The sequence below is a fragment of the Chiroxiphia lanceolata genome, chromosome 1 (genome assembly GCF_009829145.1).
Source record: "Chiroxiphia lanceolata isolate bChiLan1 chromosome 1, bChiLan1.pri, whole genome shotgun sequence".
Lineage (NCBI taxonomy): Eukaryota > Metazoa > Chordata > Aves > Passeriformes > Pipridae > Chiroxiphia > Chiroxiphia lanceolata.
In genome coordinates, this window is record NC_045637.1 from 115857716 (window position 1) to 115871029 (window position 13314).

General features: G+C 38.7%; 1 protein-coding gene across 3 annotated transcripts in view; it reads right to left on the reverse strand.

Moving 5' to 3' along the window:
• Nucleotides 1–346: 346 nt before the first annotated feature.
• Nucleotides 347–13314, reverse strand: part of LRRC3B (leucine rich repeat containing 3B) — a 46822-nt gene continuing 33854 nt past the window's right edge. For all 3 annotated transcript variants that reach the window (XM_032707655.1, XM_032707646.1, XM_032707637.1), the window contains exon 2: nt 347–2577. In XM_032707655.1, the coding sequence (XP_032563546.1) occupies nt 1635–2414 (780 nt within the window). In that variant the 5' untranslated portion in view covers nt 2415–2577 and the 3' untranslated portion in view covers nt 347–1634. The remainder of the gene's footprint in view (nt 2578–13314) is intronic.

Sequence of the window (13314 nt, forward strand, 5' to 3'; positions counted from 1 at the left end):
TATTTCCCGGACAGACTGTGCCCTTTACAAACATTAACACTCTCTTGATTTGCCAAAAACTGTTCATGGAGATAAAGCAACGCAAACAGCTAAGTTGGTCACAAGAACTCAGGTAGGACTTAGTCTACAAAGATTACATAAAAGGTTGACTCTAGGCATATTGAAAAAAAAATCATCTTCATTTTCCTGCTCTCTGATTTGCTTTGAAACAGATTTTAGCTATTCTTTTAACAATGTTCTGAAAGAAATAAGATAAACAAGCTAGTGCCCTCTAAAATATAAAAGAGTATAACTGTAACAGAAATAACAGATAATCTAATTGGAGAAATGATTCCAGAGTTTTTTCTTAATTTTTAAGGCTGTCTTTTAACACTTGTTCTAGCAAAGCAGCATTTTATATATTTTTTTATCCACCCTTCCGTAATCCACATTCCAATGTCAGTTAGACGGGACCTACAGGGACCCAGAGACAAGCATCATTTTATTATGGTAATAAAGAACAAGACGAATACATTCTTGAGAATTTGTTCCCTTTGAAAACTTTATCTATGAAAAAAAAATAAATCATATTTTTAAAGACAGCAGAAATTTAAAATATCCATTTCATATGCAACACTGAGTTTAACTCCATGTGGGCTTTATATCTTCCCAAATGTTTAGTCACAAAATCATACAAAAACACGTATTTTGTATCACACAACAGAATATGTCTAGCTTATATATTAATTTATTTCCTTCATTTTTTAAAAAAAGGCTATACTCTAAAAAATAAAGTCACTTTTAGTTATGAACAGATTATATACAGATTAAAAAAACCCAGGTTTATTAGGTTTTATTTTAATCATCACTAGTGGCATTCCAGTTTGAACAGTATACTAAGTTTGCTCTTGCCTTCTTGCTGTACTCCCCAGTGCTGAGGACAGCCGCATGAAGCTCACACAAGGCAGTAAGCAGGTGTAAGATGAAAATCCACCACATTCCCCCAACTTACCTCTCTTTGACATCCTGAAATGCAGCTCCTTTATGTTTTCTCCTCCCCAGCACTGCCTAAATGCCCTCTGAGGTCTTAACCAAGCATCAGTTCCTTACACGCGGAGTCAGAGCATTCTGCTCTCCTCACACTGTGCCCCTCTCCCATCTTGGTGGGTAGACCCCCAGACAGGCTACCATTCACCAGCTTTTCACTTTGCACCCATGGGTGAGAAGTGCCCTTCAGGGACCCTCCACTCCTGGACCTCTTCATCATCATTCCTCTGAAGAAACCAAGTGTGCTCTGGCACTGCACAGGTTTCTGATCAATAAATTACTCTGCTTTACATGGTTCAAATTTAAGCTTTTATTTGGTTTTTAAATTAAAAAAATAAATTTCGTTATTAAATAGTGGAATGGGTCTAAACTAATGTTTACATATTAATTCACTTGTTTTAGTATACCACCAGAGAAATAATTGAAGTATACCACCCAGACAAAACTTTCTGTTAGAAAGCTCAACAGTGGCGTAATTCAGTTAAACAGGAAAAAAAAAACAACCCCAAAAGTCTTAATGTTTACAATGAACGTTAGAAGTAAACCTCTGGTTTTAGCGTCATCCAATTCTAGTTCTCATCACAAAGGCAGTCATTGTATTCAGAATACTATACCACAGTGCTAATGTCATCAGCTTCGTCTGGTTTCTTTTGCCTGCTTGGCAGGGATTTCAAGTACTCAAGGTGCCTCCTTGCATCCTCCTGATTCTGTCGGACGTAATAAACTACATAGGAGATCACCATGGTGAACCAGCCAAACATGGTGACCAGCATGGCGTAATCAGTAGTCTTTTTAGGAAGGTTGCAGAGGTCAGCATCATTGGCAGCATTGAGGAATGGTCTCCCTGCGTGTTCATCCAGCACAGAAGTCTTGCAGATGACGTTGTTGGCTGTCTCATGGTTGGAGGCCATGCTCCGCAATACCTGCTGCAGTGTGCAGTCACAGTGCCAGGGATTGTTTGCAATCCTGGCTCTGGCCTTTAAGTTGTTGAAAGCGTTTTTGTGCACGCTCTTAATCCGGTTGTCAGACAAATCCAGAGTCTGCAAGGTTTCTGCCACCCCTTTAAAGGCGTGTTCATCTATAAACTCAATCCCATTTTTTGATAAATTGAGGACTCTCAGTTGGTGCAAGTCCTTAAAAATTTCATTGGGGATAGATGTTATCTGATTGGAGTCCAAATAAAGTAAGACTGTTTCTGGAGGAAGATCTCTGGGTATTTCCTTGAGGTTTGCATTGCTACAGCTGACATTCAGACCTCCAGAGAGGGAACAGAGGCAGCCTTTTGGGCACATACTGGCAGAATGAAAGCACAGTATCATGAGGACAAAGCTTTGTAAGAGCAGACACATGGAGAGGGAACGAGTTAACCACAGGTCTACCAAATGCATGCTGGGGTGTCAGCATAATCACATGACCATTTCTCATTCAGCCAACTATGGTGGAAAAAGGTTCGGCAAAGCTGAAATGTGGCTCCATTTTCTTCTGTGGGTTTAGTAAAAAACAACTAACACATGGGCTTCCTCATGGTCAGTGCTCTTCTTAGAACCATGCCTACAGAGAGGAAGGAAAAAAAGTTCTTTATACCATAAACTCCAACCCTAACTTTGTTTTCATAAAAAGAAAACAGAAATTAAAGTGAAATGCAACACTAAATAAATGAGCTATTATCTTAGGTAACTCCTATTAGCATTAATCTGAGTTTAGTGCATATATCCCCTGGACATTTTTAAGAGGATAGACTGCACTTACTACAAATTGCACAGGTTTGGTCTTTAATACTTATTAGAGAAGGCACTGGTTCACTTTTATCATAGATTTTTCTAAAACAGGTATAAAACTAAATTGCATTTTCCCTTGTTGAAGTAGAAGATGCATTAATAGGAGCCAGAAGTTGTATCCCCAGCAACAGTGACAGGTAAGTGAGGAATTTGTGGTGGTTAATGTGAACTTATCTCAAAATAATTTATGCTATTGTAAGTCTAAATCAAAATACTTTAGCAACAAAATATTTTTACTATATCAAGGAACAAAAATTAGGTAAACCAAATGCTGCTGCAAGACACCATAAACATCCACCATCTCCTTGTTTCTCTCCCCCCTCCTTCGCTTCTGCTTTCGAATGCTGGACTTCCCATACTTTCCAGTATTTTGTGAGACCCACAGACATAATTTCTACTTCCAGTTATCTTGAAAAATTTATTTGCATTTAACATAGAGAAAAAGAAATGGAACAACTGCCAAAAATTCACATACCCCACTTCCAAACCAAATAAAACTCACACAAATCTATGTACGAGCCAAACACAAACTATCTTATTTGTGGCATATATTTTGCTAATGGAACATATGAAAAATATTGTTCCTGCTCCTCCCTCTCAAGTTAGCCTAAAAATAGTAAACATCCAGAAGCTTTTCCATTTTCTCCTTTAATTGGAACACAAACACAGAAGTCTGAAATGCTGACCTATATGGTTTCAAACACAACCTTTTCCCCCACCCCTATTATGGTAAACTATGAATTTCTAACGACAACAGGTCCATTTGTTTTCATGTACATGCCCTCTGTAGAAGCTCAGATATTTGCAGCCTTCAGGTTGTATTTACATACAAATGAATTATATTTTTTTCCAAATCCACACTGTAGTCTGCTAAACAAGAAAATCCCTGCAGGGAGGATATGTATGATTTTACACGAAAAAGAAGAAATTGCATTGCAATCATTTTTTGCTTGCAGAATTGACATACCAACTACAGTTTCTGGCACATTGCAGTAATATGGATCAGATGTTTCATGCAGAATTTCAAACCCATAGCTCAAGTTTTATTTAATCCTTTTTGTTGAGGCACAGTATTCCCCACAGGAAAAAACATAAAAAACAACTCAAACCCATCTTAATAGTATGTACATTATGCGTGGTTACTTCATTGCTCAGGAATGGCAAAAGCTCAGCACACACTCACTGCAACTACTGCAGAGAGTAGTGTATTACTACTAATGCTCAACTTACCTATTGTTCAAGTCAGAGATTGCCCAAGAACCTAAACAGAAAGTTATACTTGGACTCCATAAAACTTCTATTCTAAAACTAAAAAGATTGTAGCAATGAGAAGTTGTGAAGTTAACCCTGGAAATGTGAAATCATTAAGAAGGGAAGTAAGCAGAGCATGAAAAGCTCCCTTTGAGGAGAGAGAGGTGAGGTAGCACCTCCCCAGTCAATGGAGTCCTTCATGACCTCTGTGGAAGAAACGGGCTTAATGTGAAAGAACCCCACTGCAGTGGGTTCATCCTTTCCATTTCTCCCTTTGACTCTTTGGTCGCTGCAGTGCCTGGTCTTCAGACCAGACAGAAATCTGCTACAGAAGGAGATAAGTTCCAGAAGTTGTTTTTTCCCAGCCTGCCCAAAAGCGCTAAGTACTTGCTAAAATGTGAAGCCCATTTGGAGGCCAAGCTGGAGCTGGCAGCTGCTCCCCCCGGCATTCCAAGCTGACATTCTGCTTCTCCCTCCAGCAGCCCTGGGTGTTGCAGCAAAATGGCCCATCCCCTGGAGATTCAGACACCTATTGTCTTCTCCCTTCATGTCTCACTACTGGGCTGCACCAAAAGAGTACATAAGTCGTCCAGCTCATCGCCACAGAACGAGCATCATCTCATCACCTACTACTCGTACACAGTGGCTTCCCACTACCAACCCCGAGTCCTACTGCTGGAATAGATGAGGGTGAAAGAGACAAGACCTGAAGTAGTCTCAGATGCTTAATTTTGTAGAAGCATAATCATACTGTTGTCACCAGAGTGTGACAATTGAATAACATATTTGCTCCATTACAGGCTAAAAAATCCTGCCAACCTGGAATTAGGGCACAGACCCTGCTGAGTCTTCCACAGTGCACCACCGAAGATCATGTATCAAAGAGGCCCCAAGAACCAAAGACAATGTGGAACATCTTCATCCCACTGAAGACAAATGAAACTATTTAATGCAATAATGGGTTTAGAGTGGAAATAGTAGGATCATTACAGACTAAGCAGGAAAATGTTTAATGAAGCAATGCCTCTTCAAAAGACATAACCAAGTAAATGGATACAGAGAGGGGAAAAGCTCCCAATGTTTTAAGTTGTTAGAAAGAGAAAATACAAGTTTAAATGCATAATGAACAACCCAGTCAACAAAACTTAGCTGAACAAGAACAAAGGTCAGCAAATTCTCAGTAAATTAACTGGAAGAAATGCAATAGGACTGAGCAACAGTCAGGGTAAACAGAGCTTTGTTTGCTTCCATAATCAGAATATCTGATCCAAGGTATCTGAGCTTTGGGTTTCAACAATAAACTTACAGCAAGAACTTTCTTTACTCCTTATCACTGCAAGAAGAGAAAAGAAAACTAGGATCTACACATTTCTAATGCCAATAGGAATATTTATGGGTTCTTGAACATCCATCTAATTTCATCTGCTTGGAATACAAAAAATAAAGAAGGTAGCAAAGTTGGAACTAACACAAGAGACAAACACTAAGGACTACAGAGAAAGGGATGAAAGACACAGAATTAAAATAAATACATAAATTAATTATAAATCTGCAAATAAAGAACAAAATTAAAACTAAATTAAAAAGTAAACAAAGGTACAGGGAAGTGACAGCAATTCAATGAGTACTGGTAGCAGCATGTTATAAAAAGGTTTTTTGTGTACATTTCTAAAATACAAATACAAACATAGAAAACCTAACATACAAGTCAAATATTGCAGGGCAATAAAACTGGAGACAGACGATTGCACAAAAGAGTTCTTTGCAGTCTTGCAATTTAAATGGGTTTTCAAGCTTTACTCTTCTCATGCTCCCCCAAGACCATTCACTCAATACAAACATCCAAAAGCGAAGAATGTTCAAATCCTGAAATCCTCAGGGAAAGCACATTGCTTTTAATACATAGTGAGATTTCTACTGAGCTTCAGGTGTCAGGTACTTTACAGTAAAAAAGGTGCAGAGACTGTATCTTAGCACTCGAATGCAATATTACTAAATTATCTGTTTGATTAATAACTTCTCCCCACAAGAAACTAATGATGTAAAGAATAAAGAAGCATTAGTGCCTCCAACTACCAACATGGAAAAAGGGTCCACAGACTTAGCCAAGTCACACAGACGGTCCAGGAACAAGACTGCCTGCAATATTAATTTATATTTTGTCTTCAGGGCAAGATACAGGAGGAAAGGAAATCCAACAACTATCAAACAGAACAGCCTAAAAATGACACAGACTGAGACTTTTTGTTGTTTAGGACAACACAAAGACAGCAAAAGATGCATAAAAAAAGAATCAAACATATATATAGTTAAAGATGTCTGACCAGGGGAAGAGGTTTCTGCTATGGTGTAGAGACTTTCAGAGTCCACATGGCAGCTTCAGTCATTACCCAAGTACTCACACATGTATGAGTAGTTCCTTATTGGTCCTCCCTCCACACATCCCACGCCTCCATAAAAAGTGAGAGTAGAGGAGCTGCCGACCCTTGCACTTAAGGGCCAGCCACTGCTGTTAGAGGATTCAAAAGCATAGACTAAAATCAACTTTAAGAGGTATTCTGCCTTTAGTATTTTGAATACACACACACAACCCCCTCAGTCATCAGGTGAAATCAGCAGAGCCACTTCTTGATGACACCCTTCCTGGAAATTTTTATCTTCCAGATGCAAGAGAGGGATTTACTCCCTACTTGTTCATGAGATGCCCTCTCCAGATATTGTGTATCTACATTTCAGCAGGGTCCTTCAAAGATTCCTTTCTAGCACTACAAAAATTACCTGTGACAATCAAATATCTTTGTTCAAGTCACTCCAACAATACAACACTTCCACTTAGAATTTCACCTGAATTCTCAGTTTCAGGTGAATACCCAAACATTTCTGTTGAAGAAAGATCACGAACACCACCCTTTTCCTGACAGCTGTTCATCAAAACGTTAAAGACAAAACCACGATCCAGTGTATTTAAATACCTTTATGGGTTGATTCCTGTTGTAAATCACAGAATGAGGGCCACAAATTAAGTCTGTAAAACAGGATCACACATGTACACACCAATGTAACACTGGGATCCTGAGGGAAGCAGTGAGGGCACAAGAACAAGGCAAGCTTATGGAGTCAAGTCTGGGGCAACAGTATGAATGAAAGTGAGAGCATAGCTGGCAGCCACTTATAGAATTTTATTTGGCTTCTAGGGTCAGAAGGTCTGGTTACAAAGGGTTTTCACTGTTGATCTCTTATGTCGTCGAGTGATATTTCCATCTCATGCATGATCACCGGTGCAGATCCCATAAGGTAAATTACGCCTTCACTGGCAATTGAGCAACTACACCATCCTCTTGCATGTGCAAAAAAAAAAGAACTGCACACATCTCACTGTGAAGGAAATGAAGGGATAGCAACTCCATTTTTTGTATCAATAATGTAAGGTACTAGAATAACGTCTCCTCTTAAAAGCTGCATCCCCTGATGAAAAAGACTGCATCTGTTACTCCAGCAGTGTCGAAGGGGTCACAGATAACTACTGATGCTCAGCATCTGCACACACAGGTTGTACTTACAGTTACTTGAAGGCACCATGATTAGAGAGGAATTTCTTGTTACTGTAGCTTATGTGCTCAAAGGAGCAGGCAAGATCAGAAGAGGTAAAAGGAAGAAGCCAACAGATCAACCACAGGGGGTGGGCTGTTGGCTGCATCATGACTGTACTCAATCTGTCTGGTCTGTCACTTTTCAACCACCAGAAAAATTGGAAAAAAATATGTACAACACAGTTTCCCAAGAACAGGGATTGTAGAGGATGATGCACAATTCACCTGCCTAGGCTCACCATGCTTCTGATGATGTACAGCTACAAAACTTAAATGACCTGTTACTAACTTAAGGCACAGTACCCAGAGAAGTCCTCATTTGGAAATGGATGCCAAATGGCACCGCAGAGCTTCGCACTCCTTGGAATCACAAGAGCCCACAACAAACATCAATTTCCTCAGTCAATACCAAAGGAATCCCTGGGAACAACTGCTGGCCCTCCACACCAGGCACACACTGCACATGGCGAGGTGCCTCCCATCCTCCTCACATATAGCCCATACAACTCACATATGAATCTATAGAGTGCTCCCATTTCTGTGGGCAGCAATACTGCCTTCAAAGGAAACACTCAGCTCCCGGTAAGCCTTTAAGAGACCCCTGAAAAAAATAGCTCAATTTTTCAAACCTGGTCTAAGTCCTCCCCTTCAGAGTAACAACTTTCTTGTGTGCCAGCATCGGAATTTTGATACAGAATTAGAAAAGTCCAGGAAATAAGACTCTTACAGGGCTCTTTTTTTAGACACCCTTTACAGCAAACTTGCACTTTGAATAAATATTAAAATTTTATAACTAAAAATCCACTAAAAGGGAACACTGTAAAAAGATCATTGTTTTATCTGACTTCTAGAAAATTACTGAGATGTTTTATAGTTTTGAAAGACCTGACATTATTATAACTTTTTTCCCCCACTTTAAGACATTTACCATGTTGGTTTATAGAAAAGATGCTCATTGATAAATCTAGTTTCCTATTCTCTATTAAAACAGGCCTTAACTTTGCCATATTGAATATTTTTGTTTTACATCAGGTTTAGCAAAGTACCCACTGAAGTAGAAAATACTCCCTTTTTTAATACATTGTTTTCCTTAAGTTCTGCTTCTTGTAATGCCAGTCTGCTTGTTACAAAATGCACACAAACACCTGCCTTGTTATCCTCATCCACACAGAGCAATATTTTTTCTTTTTTTTTTCCCATCGTGATAAAATGCCATCTACTACTTTATCTCTAAAAAAATTCCCTTGCAATTAGTATTGACAAGACAGCCATAAGCTGGAGACTATAGGCTGAAGTTAATGGGTGATTATCCTACCTGAAAAGTCCAGTTTGCTAGAGGACTAAGGACAGGACAATTTTACCTGAACCCAAAGATAGAGATTTGCCACCACTACTCCCTAACAATTACTAATGGCATATTTATGACAGAGAACATATCTACAGAAATAACTATTTATATACATCCTACCCTTAATCAATCTTACACTATTGGTAAATACAGACCTTATAGTAAGCTACACGTTGGGCTTTCCTGTGCACCTGTGTGTCATGCTTGAGAACAGCAGAACCTCTGGAGGCTAACAGAATCTGTGCACATTGGGAAAAAACCTCCATGAAATCCTGCCTGGCTCCACTAACATCTGCAGGCTGAATTGGCCCAAACTTTTTAAAAAATCGAGAAGATTGATGTAAAAATGCTGAGCGTCCTCCTTTCATATCTTACTCTAAATTCTGTTTCAAGATTTAGATGATGGCTCAAAAGTGACAGAATCAAAAAAATAAAACTTAAAATATTAAAAAAAGAAGTTTTGGTTTTTTTCTACTTCTCTATGGACATATGATAAGACTACACCATGGCAATGTGACAGACTGAGTGGGTATTGAGCTGGAAAATGATGATACTTACAAGCTAGAGCTGTGCAGGAGCAGCAAGACCCGAAGGAGAATGCAGAAGCCCCTTCTGACCTCTGTGCTGTCTGTGCACTACAGAACAACAAATTTCATGGGACCAAGTAAATTCCTTCAAACAAACAACACAATTTTTCAAAACAATACCACTTGTGTACTGTCAGCACACCACAGCTAAGGGTAATCTCACTAGCTGCACAGACGGACACTGAGTCAGGCAACTCAACCTTCTCCATGGCTCCAGGACTACATGAGGAAATTCAATTTAGCAGATGAAACAAGAATCTCATTTTGAGTCTCAGGACAACCTCTGTCTTTCATGTCTCTCTCCCTGTCACTCCTCAAATGTGTTGGTAGCTTCAAAGCTCAGCTACCTTGAAGGTAGGCAGTTAAAATGCTATGAAGCACCACACCAGAGAGATGCCACAAGTTGCTTGCAAGGTGCCAGGTGATTTAAATTCCCAGAAGAAAGTCTCTAGCAGTGAAAGCTTCTCACGATTGCACAATATGGCAAGATGAAATCCGAAAGAAGTAAGAAGAGAAATTAACAGAAGACAACGGTAAATGAGGTGGGGGAAAAAAGGAGTGCAAAAGATCACTGATTCTATGAATAATTGAAATGTCATGATTAATCAGTGTAAGCCTGAACTTCAATTGCATAATGGATTCATTATCTAATGAAACACCAAATGTACTCAAACTATAATATTCTCCCCAAAGATAGAACTCAGAATGCCACTTGACATTTTGTTCCCAAAAAACTTCCAGTATAAACATCTATGTATGTATAACTGTTCAGGCAAGACACTTCCATATAGGTAAAATTTTATAGATCCTAAGCTATGAATGCCCTCTCTTAACAGTCAAAGAGTAATAAAATGGTTGAGGAGAGAGCCAAATGAACATTTTAAGCTATAATTACTTTCTGATTGTGAGATCACTGAATTTATCATTCCTTATTACAGATTAACGGCTTAATTATACTGTGTGGGCAAATGAATCAGCACTTTAAGACTGATGTGTTGAGTTCATGCTAAAGAATGTATTTGACTTTTCTCCCTTTTCACGTCAAGTCAGGAATTATTTCATAACTCTCAGCTGATAAATACTTGTGTGAAGCTTAGCAGATATAATAACAGATCAATGACAGGAAAGTATTACCAATCATCTCCTAACTTTCCTATGATGTTTTGCTCTTGGAAGTCTTCTGTGGCAACACGTTTCTTGGAATGAAATGTTATATACTTGCTGGAAATGAAAGAAACAGCTGTAGGGGATGCTCTTAGGTCTAACAAAGATTGAATCACTTGCTTTTAAGAAGTGACGCCTACTTTTCCCACTTATCTCCTGCACCCTCTTCATATGATGTAGACTACAAAACGCTCCAGTCCCTTCCCTGAGCAATACAACCTGATGGGAAATATAAACAATATTTTGTATGCAAATCTATGCCACTTGAAAAAGTAAAGAAAACATTACAAACACTTATGGTGCGTATGTAGCGGTAACATTAAGTTAAAAATGAAAGGCATAAGATGTAAGAGACATCATAATCTGCAACATCATTTATCACTATATTTGGGAGAAATTGTCTTGGCAACCTATAGAAGAATGCACTCAAACTGGTTCAAAATATGCCAGTTACTTCTCAGCAAACGTATCTGCAAAATGATTTTTTTATCACTATATAAGAACATGAAGAACCACATTACAGATGCTAAGGAAAATGCTCCAACACATGCAAATGACTACTTGTGAAGAGTTCTCCAAAGTCACATAATTTGTTTCTAAATTAATTATTAGTGTGCATTAAAGCAAAAAACATTTTTAAGAGTTTGGGATTATAGTCTATCAAGTCTCAGCCACATTTTCTGAGACAACATCAACAAGCATTCTGTTTAGCAAGAAAACTCTTTCCACTAGCAGCTGAGTCAATCCTCCATATGATCTATACTAGAAAAAAAATATACTCTGAAAGCTTAAAATAACCTGAACTGGAAATACTTTGTCTTCCTTGGGTAGAGAGACCCAGACTAAAGTCTGTTCTGAAGACTGGTTATGAACAGAATACCTAGGCACCTTTCATGATTGCAGTAGGTTTTCAATAAATCTGATATAATCCAAGGGAAAATGTTTTCAATGCAAAATGGCAATTTCACAATATTTGCTGATCTATTTTTCTCCCATATCATAAAAAACCATGACTGAAGTGAAACAGACAAGTGCCCAGTTGGAGCCATACCCTGACTTTATCCAGTAGCTAATGATGGATGCTCCTTCAACTTAATTCTCCAGTATCAGAACAGAAAAAATGCCGTCTTGATCTCAAGTTAATTACACTGATCACCTCAATGATTACCAGCATAATCAGTGGCAAGTCTTGCAATTCAGTCTTGATAACTGCATCTGGTGACTGCAGATGGTGTCCTTGTCCAACTGAAAATCTCATTCTTATTTTGCAAAGTGTAAATCTAACCTGTGGTAACAAAAGCTTATCAGAAGCTGATAGGCCTTTAAGGAACCACTTTGCAAAGACAAGATTGAGATCACCTAGATGCCTTTCTTCCACTTTTAGGGGTGTTTATTTGGTTCTGTGTACTGTGATCTTCAGTCTCATTTGAGGTTCCTCCAAATGTTCCTGCAACTTAGTAGGCAGAGAGAAGTTGTAATTAGGCTGGGGAAGCTGTGCTGATAATAAAGTCAGCAAGGCAGAAATAACCATGCAAACCTGAAGGGACCGTTCAGCAAGGAACATGCTAGTGGCTTCGTAGAGTTGACAATCGTTGCACAAAGCAGCCAGCAAGACAGCTGCTGGCAGCAGATACCTGGGCACTGGGGAGTCCTAGAAGAGATGTGTTACAGACTCCAAAGTAAGACAAGGGAGGAGGAGAATGAAGCAGAGCATGACCGAAAGTTGCTTTTTCCAGCTGACCCTCTGTCACAGAGCAGGTTCCCAGGAACTGCAATGAGACACATTTCTTGGGTTAGACAGCTTAAAAGGAAATATAGATGTGAGCAGAGGAAGTGCCCCAGGGGCAGTTTAACATCCAGCTTCACAAACTCTTGCTTTCAAAATGGGATTTAGATTAACCCATCGTGTTAAACCACAGGAAACCAAGGCTGTTTCTCTCCGTGCACAATTGCCCAGTGACACAAACTCAGAGCAATAATCCACGACACAAGGAATTTTCAAGGAAAGAAGTTGGTAGAAGCTACTACTAAAATGAAGCAATCTGATTAATATACACAAGATAAGACTACAAAGAAAAAGAACATACTTCCAGAGCAATTACTCTTTACGAAAAAATACTAAAGGGGTTGAAAAAACCCCACAAGATAAATTAGCAAAAGGGGACAGCAGTTAAAATAGAGTACCTCAGCAGTTATTAATTCAGCTCCTTGTGCTTTGAAATATGCTAGCTGTATAATAACAGGACCTTTAAGAGGCATGCAGAAGTACAGTAACTCATTTAGAAAAATGCAAGAAAAATAAAATGTGTAACCGCATATAAAAGAAACCAAAAAAGTTTGAAACTTCCAATTAAAAGTTCTAAACTTAAACACCACAAAACCACAATCTCCTATTAAAGAAATTAAAATTGTGACTTATCCATGCATTTCAGAAAACAGCAAAAGAGAGAGCAAGTATGGAATAATTATGAGATCAATCAGCAATTAAGCAACTTCAAAAGATATTTAAGTGACCTTCCAGAATCTGGACACACTGAGCTAACTACAAGCCACTTGAGCTTGCCAAAGAA